Here is a 21,165-nt window from a genome sequence, read left to right as displayed (position 1 = left end):
TATGTGTATGTGTATAGATGTGTATGTGTATATATGTATATATGTGTGCATATATATGCATTTGTGTGTGCTTGTATGTTTATGTGTGTATTTGTATGTGTATCTATGTGTGTTTATATGTGAGTGTGCATGTGTGTATGCAGTGCTTGTGTGATGTTTTTATGTGTGTGCATGTGTATTTCTATATGTGCATGTGTGTATGTTTACATGTGTCTGTGTGTATATGTATGTGCTCGTGTGCATGTATGTATATGTGTATATTTGTATGTGTATCTGTGTGTATGCGAGTGTGCATGTGTGTATGCAGTGCTTGTGTGATGTGTGTTTTTATGTGTGTGCATGTGTATTTGTGTATGTGCATGTGTGTATGTTTACATGTGTCTGTATGTATATGTATATGCCTGTGCTTGTGTGTGTGTACACATACACGTGGACAGGTGAGGGGGAAGCTGTATTGCGCCACCATCCAGGCCCTTCGAGCCCAAGTGCAGTCTCCCCAGGGCTCACGAGGCCCCAGCACGCTGCCCTCCTGCTCAGATGGTGCCCAAAAGCCCCTTGCTGAGTCCTCTCTAAGCCTCATGTAGACCCATGAGTTGCTTCTCCGTCTGTTTCCTCTGCATGTGATGCTTAGAGATCGTTCATTTCAGGGCCAGTGAGGAAACCCCGTCTTCTCCTGCACTGCCGTGGAGTTAAAGGAGAAGGCCACAACACATTCCCAACACTTTCTACAGACTAGCAGTGGGGTGTTTGGCCATCTTTGGTTTTGACCTTTTATTTTGGAAATGTTCAAACAGATTGAAATAAGCAGAAGTATAATAACCCCTTGTGCCCATCACCCCACCTTTGGCAAGAGCCAAAGAGTCACAACTGACGTTGCTTCACCACACTCCATCTACGGGCTCAAAATGTTTTGAGATAAGTGCCAGACATCATATCCTTCTATCTACAAAACATGCCACATGAATAAAATATAAGGACTTTTAAAAACACATGACCACAATAAGCATTATCACATCTAGCGAAGAAATGAACCTTTCCTCAATTGCAACAAGCAGGAGTTAATTTTTACATTTTCCCTACTACTTCTACAATTTTTTAGAGAACAGTAAGGTAGACTTTATTCAACGGAGGCTACCACAATGGAGTTTTGCAACAGGGAAGGGAGATGAGGCTCAATTCCCACCTTATACATTTTTTAAAAGAGCTTATTTGGTTGAATTAGATCTGAGGAGTCTGGCTCCAGGCCACAATCTTCTGTGTGATCATTCAGGCCCAACTGCAGATGTTGCCAGCAGGCCCCACAGGAGAAGCAGCCCTCCTGCCCCAGACAGCACTTTCCGCTCTTAGCCTCCTCCACGGTTCCCCAGGTCAGATCCTTCTGTTTGAGCCTTGTTTCACCTCCTTGGTCGTGAGATCATCTCCCCATCTGCCTGATGTCATCCAGGGGTCAAAAATGGGACGTGGAGGAGCCGGCACCTTTTTCCTTCTGTTTGCCTCTTGCCTGCACTATTGCAGTCATGAATACAGGCCTGAGGGTGACCTTCCATTGGGTTCATGGTCCCAACCTCGACAGCAGTGGCTCCACAGGATGCACACGAGGTCCCCGCAGTCCCGGCCGACATACCTGTTGGGTTCTTAGTTGGCAGCTTCCTCCTCCGTCTCTCCATTCCCCTCCTGGGTCTCTTGCCCTGTGCAGCTTCCTGCAGACTGGACTTGGCAGCCTGTATGTCTGGAGTTCCCATGCCTGCCAATCTCCTGTCGACTGCGAGTCAGCTCTGATACTTCACCAGATTCAGGTGAGAGTTTTGGTTTTTTGACAAGCCCACTTCATCAGTGGGGCATGCATTTCTACCAGGGGGCTCTTGATGTCTGGTGGTCTCTTTTTGTGAGGCCAGCAGCCACCTATGATCATGAATGTGACAGGAAGCTGCCAAGAGACCCCCAGTGGGTGATTCCTGCCTCCTCATGTCATATAGTTCTCTCTTGTAAGGGTGGCTGGACTTACTCACCTATAACAAACAATACAGTAAAAAAAAAAGTGACGTGTTGTCTCTTCCATGATTAGGTTGAAATAGACCATGGCATCTGTCTTGGATGCGTACTCTCTCTCGCTGGCTCTGGGATAGCCAGATGCCATGCTGTGTGCTGCCCTGTGAAGAGGCACAGCCAGTAAGGAACTGAGGACAGGAACCAGGGGAGATTTGGGGTCCTCAGGCCAGCTGCACGTTGGGAATGAAACTGTACCAACAGCCACTTGGGGGAGCTGGAAGTGAATCTCCTCTTAGTTAAGCCTTCTGATGAGACTGTAGCCCCAGCTGACACCTGGATTGCAGACTCATGAAAGACCCTGAGCAGAGGACCCAGTTTGGCAGAGCCCGAATTCCTGACCCACAGGAACTGGGAGATAAAACTCTGTGGTTTTAATCTTCTCATTTTAGAGGTAACTTTTTGTGTAGCAATAGGTAACTGACAATGCACAACTAAAATAATAGATAATTAACCCTAATGCTAGTTTCATTCATCCATCAGGGTTTGCAAAGTAGTGATATTCGACTTCTGTCTTCCTTCATTATTTATTAGCAGAAATGTATCTATAAAAAGAAGTGTTCCTTCATTAACTCTTTGGTCATGTTGAGGTACAGTTTGCATAGGAAAGGCAGGGCAAATGCTTGATTCTTTCCCTTCTTTTCCACATTTATAAAATAATGAACTGTTTTCCTGGCATCTTTCAACAATGACTAATGAGTTTTTAAAGTATAATTACAAATTCATGAGTTTAAACATTTTTTATGTTCCCATTTATTAAAATTATTTTCCTTATTGATATTCAGATCTTCCTGTCTTTGTCCAGTGCCAGCCTATTTGATTTAACTCCTGAGCCCCTTTGGCACTGCCCTGCTAATCTTTGACAGCTACTTTGTTCTCTGGCAAAAGAAGACATTCCAGAATTATCTTAGACATTTCCTAACCCAGATTGCACAGCATACACTTCTCTCCAAGAGCCCCTCTTCCTCTTCAAGAGAAATGGTACTTAGAGACCACAATCTGGGTGTTAGGTGTGCTTGTGGTTACTGGATTTGTCATTATTTTTAGGCCTTGTCAGTGGACGGAACTAAGCCTTTTTTTTTGAAAGACACATTATGAGTACAAACTGATACTTTCTATTTAAATTCAGATTTACAAAGTTTTTACTTAATCTTATTGATAACACATCTGCATCTCCTTTCTCCCACACCAAAAATCTCAAACAATACCTAACATAGTTATTCATTTGTTTTATCCTGTAACACACACAATATTTTCAAAATGACTTTACCAACACTACCATCAACAGTATAACCACTGAAAATAGTTTAAAATTATTTTTAGATACTTTTAAACTCCCTGGGTTGTGTCAATGTACAGACAAAACAGTGTTTTAAAATTATTTGGAAGATGATTATTTAAAATAATGAAAACTTCTTTTGCCATTCTTTTTTGTTGTCAGGCTATATGGATATACATCCAAATGACTGGATTTTAAAATCACTTGGAAGAGTTTGGTAGGGTCATATTGTCAACCCATAATGCAAGTCAGTTAGTTTCATTTTGCGTTCAATTTTAAGAATTTCTTTTACAAGTTAATTTAATTAAATTAAGTAATTACACAAACATTTGACATGATTCTAAATCCAAATCTAGAAACCAAGATATGGTCACAAAAGTCCATCCCTATCCCATCACCCAATTTCCACCTGTTTCCTACAGTTAACAGTTTAATTTAAAGCAGATTTTGTGGCTTATATTTCCATTTGTAAAACATACAAGCTGATGGCTGCATCTAAAAACACATAAATTGTCTATATATACATAAACATGCTTTTTTTCATTTCCAAATATATCCTGGAGATGACCATAGGACAGTGTGTAGAAATATTTCTCCCTCCTCTTTACAAGCGCCCATTGTCCTGTGATGTGAACATGCTTCATTCAACCGGGGCCCTTGGGAGAGATGCTGAGTGGTTCCCGGGCTGTCCCCACTCCACACCGTGGCAGTGAATAGCTGCTAAAGTACGTGCTTCATAGTCCTTGCATCTCTCTGTGAGTACATTCTTAGAAGTGGGGTTATTGGGTCAAAGAGTAAATGCATCTCTAATTTGGCTAAAGATACTGCCAAATCCACCCGCGTGGGGGTTTGTACCACCTTAGAGATCAGCGATCAATGGGTGATATCCGAGGACGTCTTTCTATTGTGGTCAAACCCTTGGATTTTGACCTGACTAATGGAGGAGAAATGGTGTTGCAGTGAACTTTTGATTTGTGTTTCTCTTTTTATGATCGTTTTAAGCATCTTTTCGTATCTTTAAGGAGCCATTTACATCTCCTCTGTGAGCGTCTACTCCCATCTCTATCAGCAGGCGTCTTGCCTGGCCCTGGAGGAAGTGCCTCTGAAGGCTGGTGGTCCCAGGATAGGGCAAAAGAACAGGCGTGAGAACTCTTCACACAGTGCTTCTTCTGGGGTTAAGGACCCTCTGCCTCAGTGGCTCCTGGGCGTGATTAAACTTGCCATTTCCTGGGCCCATCCTAGACAGGCTGCTGCAAGCCAGCCAGGCCGGGATCCTGCTGCCCCGGGGAGGACGTGGGGAAAATCCCTCCTGGAGGGACTGCCCCTCCCTTGTCCAGCCACTGAGTGTTTATGGTTCAGTTTAGGGCGGGGATGACAGCACGCGACACACACTCTGCTCTCAAGAGTTACTACTCCCTCCCTGCCAGACTCCTCTGACCGGAGGTCTCCCCAGAGTGGAGGACCTTCCAGCGGCTGGCAGGCGGCCTCAGGCAGGCAGTGGGGAGCCTCTGCAGGTTGCCGAGCCAGGAAGTGGCACTTAGGAGTGAGGATCTTAGGAGCGGGGCTCTTGGACAGGAGGGTGAGTGAGTTCGGAGGGCCCCAAGCAGGGGCCGATGGCTCTCTCTGCTGAGAAGGGAGGGCCCTAGGGATGGGGACAGACAGCTGGCAGTTGAAGGGCCAAGGAGCAGGCGCCCTCCCAGTCACAGAGCCTTGTGCAGAGGAAGGGGAAGGAGTCCGAGAGGGTGGCCCTGCTGTCCAGGGCCAAGAAAGGGGGAAGCCGCTGGAAATAGCAGAAACCTGGCTGGGGCAGCACCCAAGGCCCGCCCCGAGGCCAGGTGGGGACCCCAGCAGGGCATCTGGCAGCAGCGGGTCCCCAGGAGCAGGCAGTGGGAGCCATCAGGGTGAGTGAGCTGGCAGGGGTGGCCCAGGGCTGGGGTCACCTGCCCTCAGCCCGAGGAGCCTCTTCTGGCCTTTGGTGGCCAGGGCTGGGATCTCCCTGCTGGTGGCCAGATGCCTCGACACCCCCCAGGCTGGGTGAAGGTGGGGCAGGAGTTCCAAGGCGGGGAGATGGCCCCTGAGTGCCCAGGGGCCTCCTGCTGCAGGTGGGCAGAGCTAGAGGCTCCACTGTGAGGGTGCCTGGTGAAGGGAGGAGTGGGCACGGGGGAGGCAGGGAAGGGCCCTGGGTGCGACTTGCAGCCCCTCAGACCCTCTCAGGACCCCTCCCGCCCCCATCATGGTCCCCTCAGGATCCCTTCCAGACCCCTGGGACCCCATGTCCCCTGCCCATCCTGTGGTGGTGCTCAGCTCCTGCCAAGGGCCCTGCACTTGGGCTGTGGGGACCCCCTGAGCACCCAGTTGGCTGGAGCCTGCGGGGGGTCCAGAGAGGCCCAGCAGAGGCGCTTCTGGAGGGGGAAGCCAAGCTGCAGGCAGGTCCCAGAGGGGGTTCGGCAGCCACAGGGCCCCCGGGGCAGGGAGCAGTCCAGGGCGACACCTTCCTCTGGTGGCTGCACTGGGGGACACATCCTTCTCAGTCCCTCTGAAGGGAGCACGAGCCTGTCATGGGAAGTCCCCTGTCCACCCCACTCCTTCCTGGCCAGCATCGCTGCTGCTCCTCGGCTGCCGAATGCGGCCTGAGCACCTGGGCAAGCAGTGTGGATCTCAGGGGCCGCAAAGCGACTTTTGTGTAGGGGCCGCAGGAAGGAGCCCACCATGGGGTAGGGGGCTTTCAAGTAAGAGAGGTGGCCCCAGCTGGGCGTGGTGGCTCACACCGGTAATCCCACCACTTTGGGAGGCCAAGGTGGGCAGATCACGAGGTGAGGAGATGGAGACCATTCTGACCAACATGGTGAATCCTCGTCTCTACTAAAAATACAAATTAGCTGGGTGTGGGGGTGCATGCCTGTAATCCCAGCTACTCGGGAGGCTGAGACAGGAGAATCACTGGAACCTGGGAGGCGGAGGTTGCGGTGAGCTGAGATTGCCCCACTGTGCTCCAGCCTGGGCAACAGAGCTAGACTCTGTCTCACAAAAAAAAAAAAAGAGAGAGAGGTGGCCCCTGCCAGGGCAGAGGCCTGCAAGACGTCCAAGAGTGGGGGGAGGTGGGGGCCAAAGAGCTGTGGGGCAGGAGGGGTCTCCTGCAGCCTGGGGGCTCTGCTGGCCTGGTTTGCACTCTGCCCCTCAGCACCCTGGCAGCTCCTTCCAGGTGGCAAATGCTGGCTGCTGCCCACCCAGCCAGCATAGGGAGGAGGCCTCAGCCTTCCCTGCCACCCCCAACCTAAACCACCCCCTGTGGCCCAGTCCCTGCTGGCTGCCCTGGCTTTGGGGGCGGGTGGTGCCAGGGGCTAGTTCTTGTGGGAAGATGAGTCCGGGGTCACATAGGACATACCCGCTGGGCGTGGGCAGGCCAGGCTGGGATGGGGCCATCACAGGAGGCTGGGCACAGGGTGGGTCTTGGTTGGAGGGGACCTTAGGCCACAGGTGCTAGTCTTCTGCAGCCACCCCCGGGACCCCTGCCCGCTACCTCCTCTGCCCCACAGCTGACAGGCTTTGCCCTCCCCTGCCCCTCCATGGCCACACACTCAATTCTCTATACACTTTTATTATGGAAAACATCAAATACACACAAAAGGAGGGCATCTAGGACAGAGACCCTGTGTCCTGGTCCCCAGCCCCTCACGGTGACACCCCCAGGCTTTAGGCAAGATCAGTGGGGGAGGGGAGTTTCCCAGCAGGACATGCACTTCCAGCCCTGGCTGTGTGAAGAGGGGAACAGAAAGTGCTGAGGGTGACAGAGAAACCTCGAGAAGTGGGAGGTGGACTCACATCCTCTCTCGGGGTCTACAACTGAGCCCCCACAGAGGACCCTGCTGGTCTGCCTCAGCTGCTGGGTGGGCAAGTGAGGCACTGGCCTTGGGGGCACAGCACTTGAAGGGACACCAGAATAACAGTCATAAAGATAAAACCGTAATGTGTTGTTTTATTTCTTATTTATTTATTTATTTATTTTTGAGATGGAGTCTCCCTCTATCGCCCAGGCTGGAGTGCAGTGGCGTGATCTCAGCTCACCACAACCTTTGCCTCCCAGGTTCAAGCAATTCTCTTGTCTCAGCTTCCTGAGTAGCTGGGACTACAGGCATTCGCCACCACGCCCAGCTAATTTTTGTATTTTTAGTAGAGATGAGGTTTCACCATGTTGGCCAGGCTGGTCTTGAACTCCTGACCTCGTGATCCGCCTGCCTCAGCCTCTCAAAGTGCTGGGATTACAGATGTGAGCCACTGCACCCAGCCAATGTGTTGTTTTCATAAACCAAAACTATGGAAAGGACCCATGAGGATCCAAGCGACTCATTTAGGATGGCAGCTTCACTGGAAAAGGGATCTCGATTCAGACCTCAAGACATGGTTCTTGGGTCTCACTCAGGAAGGAAGTCAAGGCGAGTCAGAATGTGGTGAGAAGAGAGGGTTTATTGAAAGTTGCTCTGTTACAGAGCAGGGTGTCATCAGAAAGCAAGAGGGGGAACACCCCAACTTTAACTTTTTCTCATACAGGGGTCTCGTCTATGTAAAGACTAAGCTAAACTGTGCCTAACATGTATTATTCTACTGATTTAAAGAAAACTATCTGTCATAGGGTCTTGCTCTGTTGCAACCAGGCTGGAGTGCAGTAGCACGATCTCAGCTTGTTGCAACCTCTGCCTCCTAGGCTCAGGTGCTCCTCCTGCCTTAGCCTCCTGAGTAGCTGGGATTACAGGCATGCACCCCCATGCCTGGCTAATTTTTTTTTTACTTTTTGTAAAGACGGGGTCTTGCTATATTGCCCAGGCTGGTCTCAAACTTCTGGGCTTAAGCCATCCTCCCACCTTGGCCTCCCAAAGTGCTGGGATTATAGGCCCGAGCCACTGCATCCGGCTAAGCATAGTTATCTGGAAAGCTTATATTGTTCTGGATACCGGGGCACTTGGACACTTTGCTGTCATAGAAGTGTGTCCACGCAGGCGTCACTGGCGGCTGCTTTAGCTGTAAACATCATGTGACCATGGGCTGTGGCTGGCAGGTATGTGCCTCGTTGGTCTCAAGATGGAGCTGAATGTAAACAACTTTTCTCTGGCTCTGCCAGGCTCCTGCTTCCCTGACATCCCCTCACGGACTTCCCTTCAAAGCAGGGCTGTCCAATCTTTTGGCTTCCCTGGGCCACATTGGAAGAAGAAGAATTGCCTTGGGCCAAACATAAAATACACTAACACTCACGATAGCTGATGAGCAAAAGAGGTCTGTGCGTAAATCTCATAATGTTTTAAGAAAGTTTACAAATTTGTGTTAGGCCACATTCAAAGCCCGCAGCCCGAGGGTTGGACAAGCTTGCTGCAGAGGCTGCTCTAGAGAGGGCTGCAGGGGTGGCGTCCGGCAGCTCTAGCTGGAGAAGCAGGAGGAAGGGCAGGAAGGAATCCTGTTCGGAGCTCCTCGTGTCATACATACAGCCCAGCGGGGTGAAGTGGGAGGGGCTGGCGCTGCTGCAGGGGGCTGACCTTGGCGGTGAGGGGCAACCTCGGAGAGGAAGCTGCCCAGGAGCAGAGGCTGGGGCGGAGGGCCCTGGGCAGTGCCCCTATGCCCACAGCAGGACCCTGGCTGCCCGTTCTCCTCTGCAGAGGGCCAGGTGTCTGAAGCTGCCCAGCAGGGAGAGAACAGGCCTGGCCTGGACTGGAAACCTGCCATCTGGCCTCTCGAACCTGAGGACTCCAGGGGGCCTTGAAGAAGGGCCTCAGCGGCAGCAGAGGACCCCGGGCAACTGTGCCTGAGCTGGGCGCTGATGATGACTGAGACCTGCTGTGTCCCAGGCACTCGCGGCCCCACGGCAGGAGTCGCTGGCGTGAGGGGTTGTCGAGCTTCACAGAGGCCGGGCTGTGTGCCAGGGCCCCGACAGGGCAGGAAGCAGATAGAGTCCCACAAGCACGAGCCCAGTCCGCAGAAAGGGTTACTTAAAAAATAAGTTCTGTGATAACATCAAACAGGGTGAAGGGCTAGAAACAGGCCGTGAGGGTGCAGCTTTGGGGAGAGAGGGTCCCTGGGGGTGAGCGGGGAGCTAGGAGAGAAACAGCACTCTGGAGGGGCCCGGGCAAGGCCTGCCTGAGTGGGAGGGGGCAGAGCACGGGGGCCCGGGCTCCAGGCTGGGTGGGACTGCCCTGAAGTGCCCCCACGCCCTGCGGAGACAGCCAAGGGGCAGATGGAGAGAGGTAGGGGGTGGGCTGGGGACAGCGTTTCCTGTAAACAGGTGGAACCTGGCGGCGAGGGGCCCTTCCCAGAGACAGTCAGAGTCTCTAAATGTCCAGTTTCTTCCCCAAGTCCACACAGCCCACAAGAATCCGCTGGGTCCACGTGGCCCAGCCCAGTGGGGCTTCCCTTCCAGTGTGTGAGGAGCACAGGTGCCAGGCCACATCAGGGAGGCCAGGCCTGGTGGGGACGGGGTGCCCCAGGCCACTGCTGGGGAGGAACGATGCCCAGCGGAGGGGGCGCGGTGGAGTTCATGGCTGGCCTGGCGGTGGAGGGGTGGGGGAGCTCTGCAGGGCCCTGGCTCTGGTGGGCTGGGTAGGCCTGTTTGGGCACCATCTGATCCGCCAGAGGTGGAAGGAGCACCCCTGGGAGATGCCCTGCCCTGCACCTCCAGTCCCTGCTTGACGGCGGCCGGGCTTGGACTGATCAGGTGCCGTGCCTTCTGCTGACCCCAGAGGCCAGACCCTGTGGCCAAAGTGAGGGGTGGGAGTTGAGATCGGGCGGATGAAAACCCAAATCTGAGACTCCTGCCCGGGGATGAGGCCCCTCTCCACTGAACATCATGGCCCATGGAGACTGGGCGGGGAACCCGAGGGCCCACACTGGGGACTGGGCCTGGAGGGACAGCCGGGGAAGCAGGAGGAAGGGCAGGAAGGACAGCAGGAGGAAGCAGGAAGGAAGGGACAGGAGCCAGGCCTGGGATAACAGCAGAGAAGGACCGATGCCCAGCCAGGGTTTCCTCAGGTGCCTCTGGGTAGAGAGCCCTGGTCTGGCTCAGGAGGCCCAGGCACTGGTCTCAGACCTGTCCCCACCTGTGTGACGCTGGGCCAAGCTCTTCCCTTCCCTGGGCCTCAGTTTCCACCGCTGTAAAGTGGGGAGGGGTGAAACTGAAGCTCTCCCCAGCCTATCCCGGCCGTTGAGGAGAGAGAGGCTGTGGTCAGGGGCTGTGGGGCCCAAGCTGGGGAGACAAGGCTCCCGCTGTCAGGATGGACAGGGCCCAGGAAGGGGGTGCTCTGCACCGTGGGGGAGCAGCCTGGGCCTACGGGCTCCCCCACCATGAGCCCAGAGGGAAGATGTCCGCTGAGGAGGTGGGGGCCAGGGAGAATATTCTAGAGCAGATAGGGGTGGTCTGGGTAGGCTTCTGAGGGGGTGGGCTTGGAGGAGGGGCAGGTGGCTGAGTGGGGGGGAAGCAGGGGAGGAGCCAGCGTGCCTGCGTGTGCTGGAGCATGTGCCTCTCACCTGTGTGCGTTGGTGTGTGCATGTGTGCCAGGGTGTGTGTGTGTGTATTGGAAGGTGCCCACGGAGCGTGTCTGCATGAACCAGGATGAGTGTGCGTGCTGCACCCTGTCTGGGGGCTGGGCATGAGGCGCTGGGGAGGGCGGGCTGACCGCAGACCCTGGGAGGGCTGGGCCCTGGGAAGATTTCCGAGATGACAGGGCAGAAGTGGGCTGGGGAGGAGGAAGGCTCCGTGGGCGGGGCTGGAGCACCTCTGGTTTTGCTGTCTGTCTCTCACGCTGTTTCCAGAACAAATGTGTGCCCTCAGCAAGGATGCTGGCTCCTCAGAGGTGTCAGCACAGGCAGCCGGCACCCCACTTCCCTCCCAGAAATCCCCCACGCCCTCTAGCTGGGGCTGGTGCAGGAGCAGTGGGGAACTCCGGTTACCCCTGCCCTGCTGCCGTCAGTCAGCCACCCGCCCCCCCACCTTAAGGAGGGGCAGAGTCAGGGACCAGCCCCGAGGGGTGGCTCACCCCAGCTTCACTTCCCCCAGCCCTTCTCAGACAGCCACTGTGCAGGCTTTGGCAGCGAGGGTCACACACTCCACCTAGGAGGCCAAAGCTGCCTGCAGGTCAGTGCCACCCACTGCCCTAGGGGCCTCCCAGCTGGGGAGGGGCATGGTGGGGATTCTCAGAGCAGGGTGAGGCTGTGATGGGGGTTCTCAGAGTGGGGTGAGGCTGTGATAGGGTGTCTCAGAGCGGGGTGAGGCTGTGATAGGGCGTCTCAGAGTGGGGTGAGGCTGTGATGGGGGGGTCTCAGAGTGGGGTGAGGCTGTGATGGGGGGTCTCAGAGTGGGGTGAGGCTGTGACGGGGTCTCAGAGTGGGGTGAGGTTGTGACGGGGTCTCAGAGAGTGGGGCGAGGCTGTGACGGGGTCTCAGAGTGGGGAGAGGCTGTGACGGGGTCTCAGAGTGGGGTGAGGTTGTGACAGGGTCTCAGAGAGTGGGGCGAGGCTGTGACGGGGTCTCAGAGTGGGGAGAGGCTGTGACGGGGTCTCAGAGAGTGGGGCGAGGCTGTGACGGGGTCTCAGAGTGGGCAGGTGGGGTTAGGTGTGACGAGGGTCTCAGAGGGGTGCTGTGAGGGTCAGTGGGGGAGTGAGTCTCAGAGTGCGTCTCAGAGTGGGGTGAGGCTGTGATGGGGGGGTCTCAGAGTGGGGTGAGGCTGTGATGGGGGGTCTCAGAGTGGAGTGAGGCTGTGATGGGGCATCTCAGAGTGGGGTGAGGCTGTGATGGGGGGTCTCAGAGTGGGGTGAGGCTGTGACGGGGTCTCAGAGTGGGGCGAGGCTGTGATGGGGTCTTAGAGTGGGGTGAGGCTGTGATGGGGGGTCTCAGAGAGGGGTGAGGCTGGTCTCAGGTGGGGTGAGGCTGTGATGGGGTCTCAGAGAGGGGTGAGGCTGGTCTCAGGTGGGGTGAGGCTGTGATGGAGTCTCAGAGTGGGGTGAGGCTGTGATGAAGTCTCAGAGTGGGGTGAGGCTGTGATGGGGTCTCAGGTGGGTTGAGGCTGTGATGGGGAGTCTTAGCGAGGTGAGGCTGTGTTGGGGTCTCAGGTGGGCTGAGGCTGTTGGGGTCTTAGGGGTGGCTGAGGCTGATGAAGGCTTGGAGCCTGTGTGTGGGTAGCAGCTTGTTGGAGTGTGGGATGTGACATTTAAAAACAAGAATAAAGAATGCCCCGTGCTGTGGCCCCGAGTGAGCAGCTACTTTTGTGAACTCGTGTCACTCACAGCCCCATCCTGGGTCCTGGGGTGTGCTGTGTGGGGCCCAAGCCCAGAGGAGTCACGGGTACGGGGGACTCTTTGGTGCCTGGGCCACGGGGATCTGCACCTCACTGCGTGCCCCCACGTCTTCAGCAGTGGTTGGGACCTGTGATCTAAATCCCAGGCCAGTCAGGCACTCTGGGGTCTGGGTGGGTCCCCAGTCCAGACAGTGGGAAGGGCTGGTGAGGGGCTCCAGTGTGGCTGGGCCGCCTGTCTATGGCCAGGTTTCTCTCCCGGATGGATTGCTCAGTGCAGAATCAAAGGGCTCTTTTCTGCTTTTGTGTGCAGAAGCCGAGGCTGACCTTGTCATCAGAAGGGGAAGCGGGGCCTCAGAGGCATGCTGCTGGCTCCTATCCCCACAGCCTCCTGGGCAGGAAGTGGAAGGGCCCCATCCCCACGGTCCCCGGCAGCGGGAGCTCCCCGAGGCTGATGGTGCTGGTGTCTGTTGAGGAAGACGGGCCTGAGGAGCTGAGGCGGGAGGCCAGCTACGGTCCACGGCCTGGACACAGATTCCTGTGTGGGGCTGGGGCAGTAGGTGGGCATCTGTGCTGGCCATGTTAGCTCCCCGGGACCCCATGCTGTCTGGGCTAAAGCCTGGGCCTTGATTTCCTGAACTTTTCTGGGAGGCAGCCCACGAGTGAGACAAGGACCCATGAACAGGGCACTTCTTCAAAGCCTACGTGCACCTTGAAACTTTTGCAACATTTGCATTTTTCTCCCTAATAGTTCAGTGTTTGTTTTATTATAAACAGGAAAATTTAAATATTGTAGTTAGACTTTGTTTCTTCTTCTTAGAGATGGGGTTTCACTCTGTCTTCTAAGGTAAGATCATAGCTCACTGCAGCCTCAACCTCCTGGGCTCAAGCCATCTTCCTGCCTCAGCCTCCCGAGTAGCTGGAACTACAGGCACGCGTCACCAGCCCAGCTAATTTTCTGTCTTTTTTTTTTTTTTTTTTTTTTTGGTAGAGACGGGGTCTCCCTATGATGCCCAGGTTGTTCTTAAACTTCTGGCCTCAAGTGATCCTCCTGTCTCAGCCTCCCAAGGTGTTGGGATTACAGGCATGAGCCACCGTGCCTGGCCTGCAGTTAAACATTCCCCCACAAAATATTGGGCCACACCGAGGCTAGTATGAAAGTTACAGCCCTGGGTATGTGTGACCTGAGAGTCCCTTGGCAGCCATGGGGAGGGATGAGGGAAGCTGGGGCAATGGGAAGGGGCCTAGGCATACGAGCCCTCGGGTCCTCACCTCCCATGAGGCAGGGTCCCAGGCTGCCTCTACTCAAGATGGGGCAGCAAAAGAATCACCCTCTAGCCATGCAGGCCCCCTCCCCCTCCAGGTCTGCACCCCGCCCCAGGCTGGCCCTGGACTTCTGGTGGATTTGAGTACTCAGGTGGGGAGAGTAGGAGGCCAGTTGCACGGAGCCCTCCCCAACGCACAGTGCCTGCCCAGCTCAGGTGCCTCTGAGGTGTAGATTCCGAGCAGGTTCTGGGATCTCGTGCCCCCAGCGGGGGCTGCCACAGGAGCACAGGACCAACAGCAAGGGAAGATCCCAGCGATTGGTTCCAGTGGGTTCTGGGGATGTCCTCAGAGCTTGGCCTGGCTCAGGGTCCCTGGAACGAGGGCGAGGTGTTGCTCATGAATCAGAGAGAAGGCAAGAAGGACCCTCAAGAAGGGAGGAGAGAGACCCTTGGGCGCGCAGCGCTTTGCATTCGGGGGAAGAGCAAGCAGGACCCTCAAGAAGGGAGGAGAGAGACCCTCGGGCGCACAGCACTTTGCATTCGGGGGAAGGACTCCTAAAACTTGGAAGTCAGCAAATATCTGCTGTACTTCACCAGAGGTGGGATCTAAGGAGACGGAATGAAGCCAGAGGGCAGAACGTGTCTGTTTCTGGCTGAAACCTGTGCCCTGCATCCCTCATGGCCTGGGGACCTGGAGTTGCTGGGGGCCACCATGGGGGAAATGCGTCCCAGCACTAATGGTCCCCAGCAGCTGCAATCACGGGGTTTGGGCGCTCTCCCCTCTCCTGATTTGGGGGACCTCGTGTGCTCCTCTGGGCAGAGGGAGGAGGAAGCCCCTTCGCTGTGGGCTGAGTCCTTCCCACCTTCCATACCAGCCCAGCAGGAAGCCACTGCGGGATGCCCCAGAGAACAGCCTGACGGTGCGGGGGAGAGGCTTCTCCCGCTCTCACCCCTCCGGGCTCTTCCTGGACCCACTGAGGAGCCCGGGTGGTGGGACGTGTGGCTGTGAGTCCTGGACTCTGGGCGCTCACCAGCAGCTCCGTCTCACACCCACCTGCGTGAGACACCAGCACCCTTTACGATGAGGAAACAAGTTGGCCCAGCTGCAGGCGTGGCCGAGTCAGGATGACTCCAGGCCATGTCCTGGACACCAGACCCTGACCAAGTCCATCCAGGGCTGGGCTCAGCCTTCCTGGGCTATGTCACGGAGGGTGTTGGGGACAGCGAGAGGCTGGCGTGGACAGTGGAGGGGTGACTTTGTGGGTGGTCCTGATAGTGATGGAGAGGAGGATACTCAGCTCCACCCCTGGGCGGCCCCTGAGCAGCACGGCTAGGGCCTGGAGGGGCAGGGCTGCTCTCACAGGCTCTGACCCCTGGGAGCTCAAGGGGTGAATCCCTGATCCCAGATGTGGGACTGGGATGGGGCCTCAGGCTGATCCAGGCAGGACCTCCAGAGCTCAGGACTGGGTGAGTGGGCTCACAGGGAGGGAGGGGCAGGCCAGAGTCCCAGCTGTCCTGGACTCTGCTGTGGGGAAGGACCAATGCAGGTGTGGAGTCAAATGTGGGCGCCTCCTGCAGCCGGGTCCCGGGAGGGGTGGAGGGGCCACCCTGGGCTTTGTCCGGGAGCCTGATCTTCCCATCCTTGGGCTGACAGGTGCCGCTGCCTCTGAACCCTCCCTGCTAAGAGCTGTGTGCTGGGTGAGGCTGGCAGCCCTTTGGGCTCCCTGTCCAGGATTTGCGCTCTGGAGGGTAGGGCTTGCTGGGCTGGGAACTGGAGGGGAACGTGGAGCTCCTTCTGCCTCCCTTCCTGCCCCATGACAACAGGCAGGTCCCAGGAGAGAAGAGCTCAGGAGATGGGAAGAGGATGTGTCCAGGGGTTAGACCTCGAGGGTGACTTGGAGTTCTTCACGGCATCCATGCTTTCTTTGAGGAGTTTTGTGTTTGTGGATGTGGGGTCGGGGCTCACCTCTCCCGCATCCCTGCCCAGAGGTGGGCAGAGTGGGGGCAGTACCTTGCTCCCCCCGCTCGCTCTCTGCTGACCTCCGGCTCCCTCTGCAGCCCCAGGACCATGAATGGCACCTACAACACCTGTGGCTCCAGCGACCTCACCTGGCCCCCGACGATCAAGCTCGGCTTCTACGCCTACTTGGGCATCCTGCTGGTGCTGGGCCTGCTGCTCAACAGCCTGGCGCTCTGGGTGTTCTGCTGCCGCATGCAGCAGTGGACGGAGACCCACATCTACATGACCAACCTGGCGGTGGCTGACCTCTGCCTGCTGTGTGCCTTGCCCTTCGTGCTGCACTCCCTGCGAGACACCTCAGACACGCCGCTGTGCCAGCTCTCCCAGGGCATCTACCTGACTAACAGATACATGAGCATCAGCCTGGTCACGGCCATCGCCGTGGACCGCTATGTGGCCGTGCGGCACCCGCTGCGTGCCCGCGGGCTGCGGTCCCCCAGGCAGGCTGCGGCCGTGTGCGCGGTCCTCTGGGTGCTGGTCATCGGCTCCCTGGTGGCTCGCTGGTTCCTGGGGATGCAGGAGGGCGGCTTCTGCTTCAGGAGCACCCGGCACAATTTCAACTCCATGGCGTTCCCGCTGCTGGGATTCTACCTGCCTCTGGCCGTGGTGGTCTTCTGCTCCCTGAAGGTGGTGACTGCCCTGGCCCAGAGGCCACCCACCGACGTGGGGCAGGCAGAGGCCACCCGCAAGGCTGCCCGCATGGTCTGGGCCAACCTCGTGGTGTTTGTGGTCTGCTTCCTACCCCTGCACGTGGGGCTGACGGTGCGCCTCGCTGTGGGCTGGAACGCCTGTGCCCTCCTGGAGAAGATCCGTCGCGCCCTCTACATAACCAGCAAGCTCTCAGATGCCAACTGCTGCCTGGACGCCATCTGCTACTACTACATGGCCAAGGAGTTCCAGGAGGCATCTGCACTGGCCGTGGCTCCCAGTGCTAAGGCCCACAAAAGCCAGGACTCTCTGTGTGTGACCCTCGCCTAGGAGGCGTGCTGTGGGCACTGTGGGCCAGGTCTCAGGGGCTCCGGGAGGTGCTGCCTGCCAGGGGGAGCTGGGACCAGTAGCAAGGAGCCCAGGATCAGCCCTGAACTCACTGTGTGCTCTCTTGGAGCCTTGGGTGGGCAGGGACGGCCCAGGTACCTGCTCTCGGGAAGAGAGAGGGACAGGGACAAGGGCAAGAGGACTGAGGCCAGAGCAAGGCCAATGTCAGAGACCCCCGGGATGGGGCCTCACACTTACCACCCCCAGAACCAGCTCGCCTGTCCAGAGTGGGTTCCTGGTGGCCAGGGTGCAGCCTCGATGACACCTGCTGCTGCCCCTCGGGGCTGGAATAAAACTCCCCACCCAGAGTCAGTCCTGGTGGGGCCCTCTGTGTTGCCCACTCACGTGGTGGGGGGCAGGGAGGGAGCACGTGGCTCGGAGGGCCAGCGGACATCTTCCAGGGACCCTTTGGGGCTCTTCACTTTGAGGCCCCCCTTGGACCCTTTCACCCCTTCCCACCCCCACCCACCTGGAACGTGAGCAGGGGCTGTTGGAAGCTCCCGGCAGGACCACACTAGAGGCCCCCAGCCCAGGTTTCCTTGCTCAAGGCAGGGCTGGGAGCGGCTGATCTCCAAGTAGGGGCTGCACGGCGGTGCAACGGGGGGTGACCAAGGTCAAGCAGGTGAGGGTGGGTTGGGGTGGGTGGCAGTGAAGGGGGCGGCCAGGGTCTGTCAAGGGACCGAGCCCTCTTCTCCTTCCTTCAGGGAAAGGCTGGAAACCAGGTCTGGCAGGGGCAGGGGCAGGTGCCCACCCAGGTAAAGGCACGATGTCCTGCTGGTTTCTGCCTCTCCTGTACTCCTGTGTGGAGGGCATCTCGAAACCCAAGCTGGAAGGACAGGGCGCTCCAGAGACCTCCTGTGAGTGTGGGCCAGCACAACCCGGGCTCAGACCCTATCCTGTCATCCCATATTGCATGTCCACAGGCACCCCACCCTGTTCCATGTTCCACAGGACTGGAGAGAGATGGCAGTCATGTTCTGACAGGGACACGGCATAAGCCTGCAGCTGATGGCATCTCACAGGACCCCAGGCTCCGGAGGGTCCATGCCCAGGAGAGCCCCATAAGGGCCCTGTGCCTAAAAGGGTGCATGCCCAGGTGGGCCCATGCCCAGGAAGGTCCATGTCTGGGGGGGGTCCATGCCCAGGAAGGTCCATGCCCAGGATGGTCCATGAGCAGGAGGGCCTCATTCCCAGGAGGGTTCTGTGCCCAGGAGGGCTCTATGCCCAAAAGGGTCCCATGTCCGGGAGGGTCCATATCCAAGGGTGTCCATGCCTGGTGGGGTCTATGTCCAGGAGGGTCCCATGCCTGGAAGGGTCCATGCTCAGGAGGGTTCATGCCCAGGAGAGTTTATGCCCAGGAGGGTCACATGCACAGAGGGCCCCGTGCCCAGGAGGATACATGTCCAGGAGTGTCCCTGTCCAGGAGGCTCCATGTCAAGAAAGATTCATGCCTAGGAGGGTTCATGCCCAGGAGTGTCCCTGCCTAGGAAGGTCCATTACCAGAAGGGCCCATGTCAAGGAGGGTTCATGCCCAGGAAGGTCCAGCCCAGGAGGGTCCATGTCAAGGAGGTTCCATGCCCAGGAGGGTCCATGCTGAGGTGGGTCCATGCCCAGGAGGGTTCATGTCCAGAAAGGTCCATGCCTAGGAGGGTCCATACACAACAGAGCCCTGTGCCCAGGAAGGACCATGTCAAGGAGAACCCCATGCCCAGGAGGGTCCATGCCCAGTAAGGGCCATGCCCATGAGATCCTCATGCCCAGGAAGGCCCGTGCCCAGGACAGTCCATGCCCAGGCCAGTTCATGCCCAGGAGGGCCCCGTGCCTAAAAGTGTCCATGCCCAGGAAGGTCCATGTCCAGAAGAGTACATACCCAGGAGGGCTGATATGGTTAGGCTTTGTGTCCCCACCCAAATCTCATCTTGAATTGTAATCCCTATAATGACCATAGTCCCCATGTGTCAAGGGAGAGACCAGGTGGAGGCAATTGGATCATGGGAGCTGTTTTCCACATGCTGTTCTCATGATAGTGAGTGAGTTCACATGAGATCTGATGGTTTTATAAGGGGCTCTTCCCTTCACTTCTCCTTCCTGCTGTCTTATGAAGAAGGTTCCTTGCTTCCCCTTCACCTTCTATCATAATTGTAAGTTTCCTGAGGCCTCCCTAGCCATGCTGAAGTGTGAGTCAATTAAACCTCTTTCCTTTAAAATTACCCAGTCTTGGGCAGTTCTTTATAACAGTATGAAAACAGACAAATGCAGTAACTTGGTACCACAGAGAGTGGGGTGCTGCTGTAAAGATACCCAAAAATGTGGAAGCAACTTTGGAACTGGGTAATAGTCAGAGGTTGGAACAGTTTGGAGGGCTCAGAAGAAGACAGAAAGATGTGGGAAAGTATGGAACTTCCCAGAGACTTGTTGAATGGCTTTGATCAAAATGCTGATAGAGATATGGACAACGAATTCCAGGCTGAGGTGGTCTCAGATGGAGATGAGGAGTTTGCTGGAAACTGGAATAAAGGTGATTCTTGCTGTGCTTTAGCAAAGAGATTGGCAGCATTTTGCCCCTGCCTTAGAGATCTGTGGAACTTTGAATGTGAGAGAGATGATTTAGGGTATCTGGCAGAAGAAATTTCTAAGCAGCAAAGCATTCAAGAGTGCTCTTAAAAGCATTCAATTTTATGCATTCACAAAGAGATGATTTGGAATTGGAACTCACATTTAAAAGGGAAGCAGAGCATAAAAGTTTTAGAAAATTTGCATCCTGACTATGGGATAGAAAAGAAAAACTCATTTTCTGAGGAGAAATTCAAGCCAGCTGCAGAAATTTGCATAAGTAACTAGGAGCCACATGTTAATAGCATAGACAATGAGGGAAATGTCTCCAGGGCATGTCAGAGGTCTTCACAGCAACCCCACCCATCACAGGCCTGGAGGCTTAGGAGGAAAAAATGATTTTGTGGGTGGGGCCCAGGGCCTTGCTAGTTTGTGCAGTCTCAGGACTTGGTGCCCCACATCCCAGCAGTGGCTAAAATGGGCCAACGTACAGCTTAGACCTTTGCTTCAGAGGTGCAAGCCCCAAGCCTTGGTGGCTTACATGTGGTGTTGGGCCTGTAGATACACAGAAGTTTGCTGCACTGGTGGAACCCTCATGTAGAACCTCTGCTAGAGCAGTGTAGAAGTGATATGTGGGGTTGGAGCCCCCACCCACACAGTCCCCACTGGGGCACTGCCTACTGCTAGTGGAACTGTGAGAAGAAGGCCACCATCCTCCAGACCCCAGAATGGTAGATCCACTGATGGCTTGAACCATGCACCTGGAAAAGCCACAGACACTCAACACCAGCCTGTGAAGGCAGCTGGAAGGGAGGCTGTACCCTGCAAAACAACAGAGGCAGAGCTGCCCAAGGTCATGGGAGCCCACCTCTTGCATGAGCCTGACTTGAATGTGAGACATGGAGTCTAAGGAGATCATTTTGGAGCTTTAAGTTTTGACTGCCCGCCTGGATTTTGGACTTGCATGAGGCCTGTGGCCCCTTCATTTTGGCCAATTTATCCCATTTGGAATGTGTATATTTACCCAATGCCTGTACCCCCATTGTATCTAGGATATAACTAACTTGCTTTTGATTTTACAGGTTTGTAGGCAGAAGGGACTTACCTTGTCTCAGATGACACTTTGGTCTTGGACTTGTGGGTTAATGCTGGAATGAATTAAGACTTTGGGAGACTTTTGGGAAGGCATGACTAGTTTTGAAATGTAAAAGAGACATGAGATTTGGAAGGGGCTAGGAGCAGAATGGTATAATTAGGCTTTGTGTCCCCACCCAAATCTCATCTTGAATTACAGTCCCCACGTGTCAAGGGAGAGACCAGGTGCAGGTAATTGAATCATGGGGGCAGTCTCCCCCATGCTATTCTCATGATAAAGAGTGAGTTCTCATGAAATCTGATGGTTTTATAAGGGGCTTTTCCCCCTTGGCTCAGCACTTCTTCTTGCTGCATTGTGAAGAAGGTGCCTTGCTTCCCCTTCGTCTTCCACCATGATTGTAAGTTTCCTGAGACTTCCCCAGCCATGCTGAACTGTAAGTCAATTAAACCTCTTTCCTTTATAAATTACCCAGTCTCAGGCAGTTCTTTATAGCAGTATGAAAACAGAATAATATAAGGGTGCATGCCAGGTGGTCCCATGCCTAGGAGGGTCCATGTCTGGGGGTCCTTCCCAGGAGGGTCCATGTCTAGGGGTCCCTGTCCA

The 21,165-nt window shown here is 55.6% G+C and overlaps 1 protein-coding gene across 3 annotated transcripts; it reads left to right on the top strand.

Annotated features, from left to right (window-relative positions):
- The first annotated feature begins 3,938 nt into the window (after nucleotides 1-3,938).
- Nucleotides 3,939-18,147, top strand: GPR35 (G protein-coupled receptor 35). Of its 3 annotated transcripts, none has more exons than XM_032761914.2 (2): nucleotides 3,939-4,050; nucleotides 15,917-18,147. In XM_032761914.2, the coding sequence occupies exon 2, from the start codon at nucleotides 15,927-15,929 to the stop codon at nucleotides 16,854-16,856; it is 930 nt and encodes a 309-aa protein (XP_032617805.1). In that variant the 5' UTR covers nucleotides 3,939-4,050; nucleotides 15,917-15,926; the 3' UTR covers nucleotides 16,857-18,147. The 3 variants fall into 3 exon arrangements, with proteins under 3 accessions (XP_032617805.1, XP_032617792.1, XP_032617814.1); XM_032761901.2 differs by having other exon boundaries at nucleotides 3,957-4,080; XM_032761923.2 differs by lacking the exon at nucleotides 3,939-4,050 and adding an exon at nucleotides 6,917-11,438.
- Nucleotides 18,148-21,165: the final 3,018 nt, after the last annotated feature.

This window comes from Hylobates moloch, unplaced genomic scaffold (genome assembly GCF_009828535.3).
Source record: "Hylobates moloch isolate HMO894 unplaced genomic scaffold, HMol_V3 SCAFFOLD_1, whole genome shotgun sequence".
Classification (NCBI taxonomy): domain Eukaryota; kingdom Metazoa; phylum Chordata; class Mammalia; order Primates; family Hylobatidae; genus Hylobates; species Hylobates moloch.
Note: the sequence above shows the minus strand (reverse complement) of the source record. Positions and strands in the feature narration are given on the sequence as shown.

What these genes read in the sequence shown, in the direction of transcription:
- GPR35 (XM_032761914.2), top strand. Translation starts at nt 15,927, where the DNA reads ATGAATGGCACCTACAACACCTGTGGCTCCAGCGACCTCACCTGGCCC.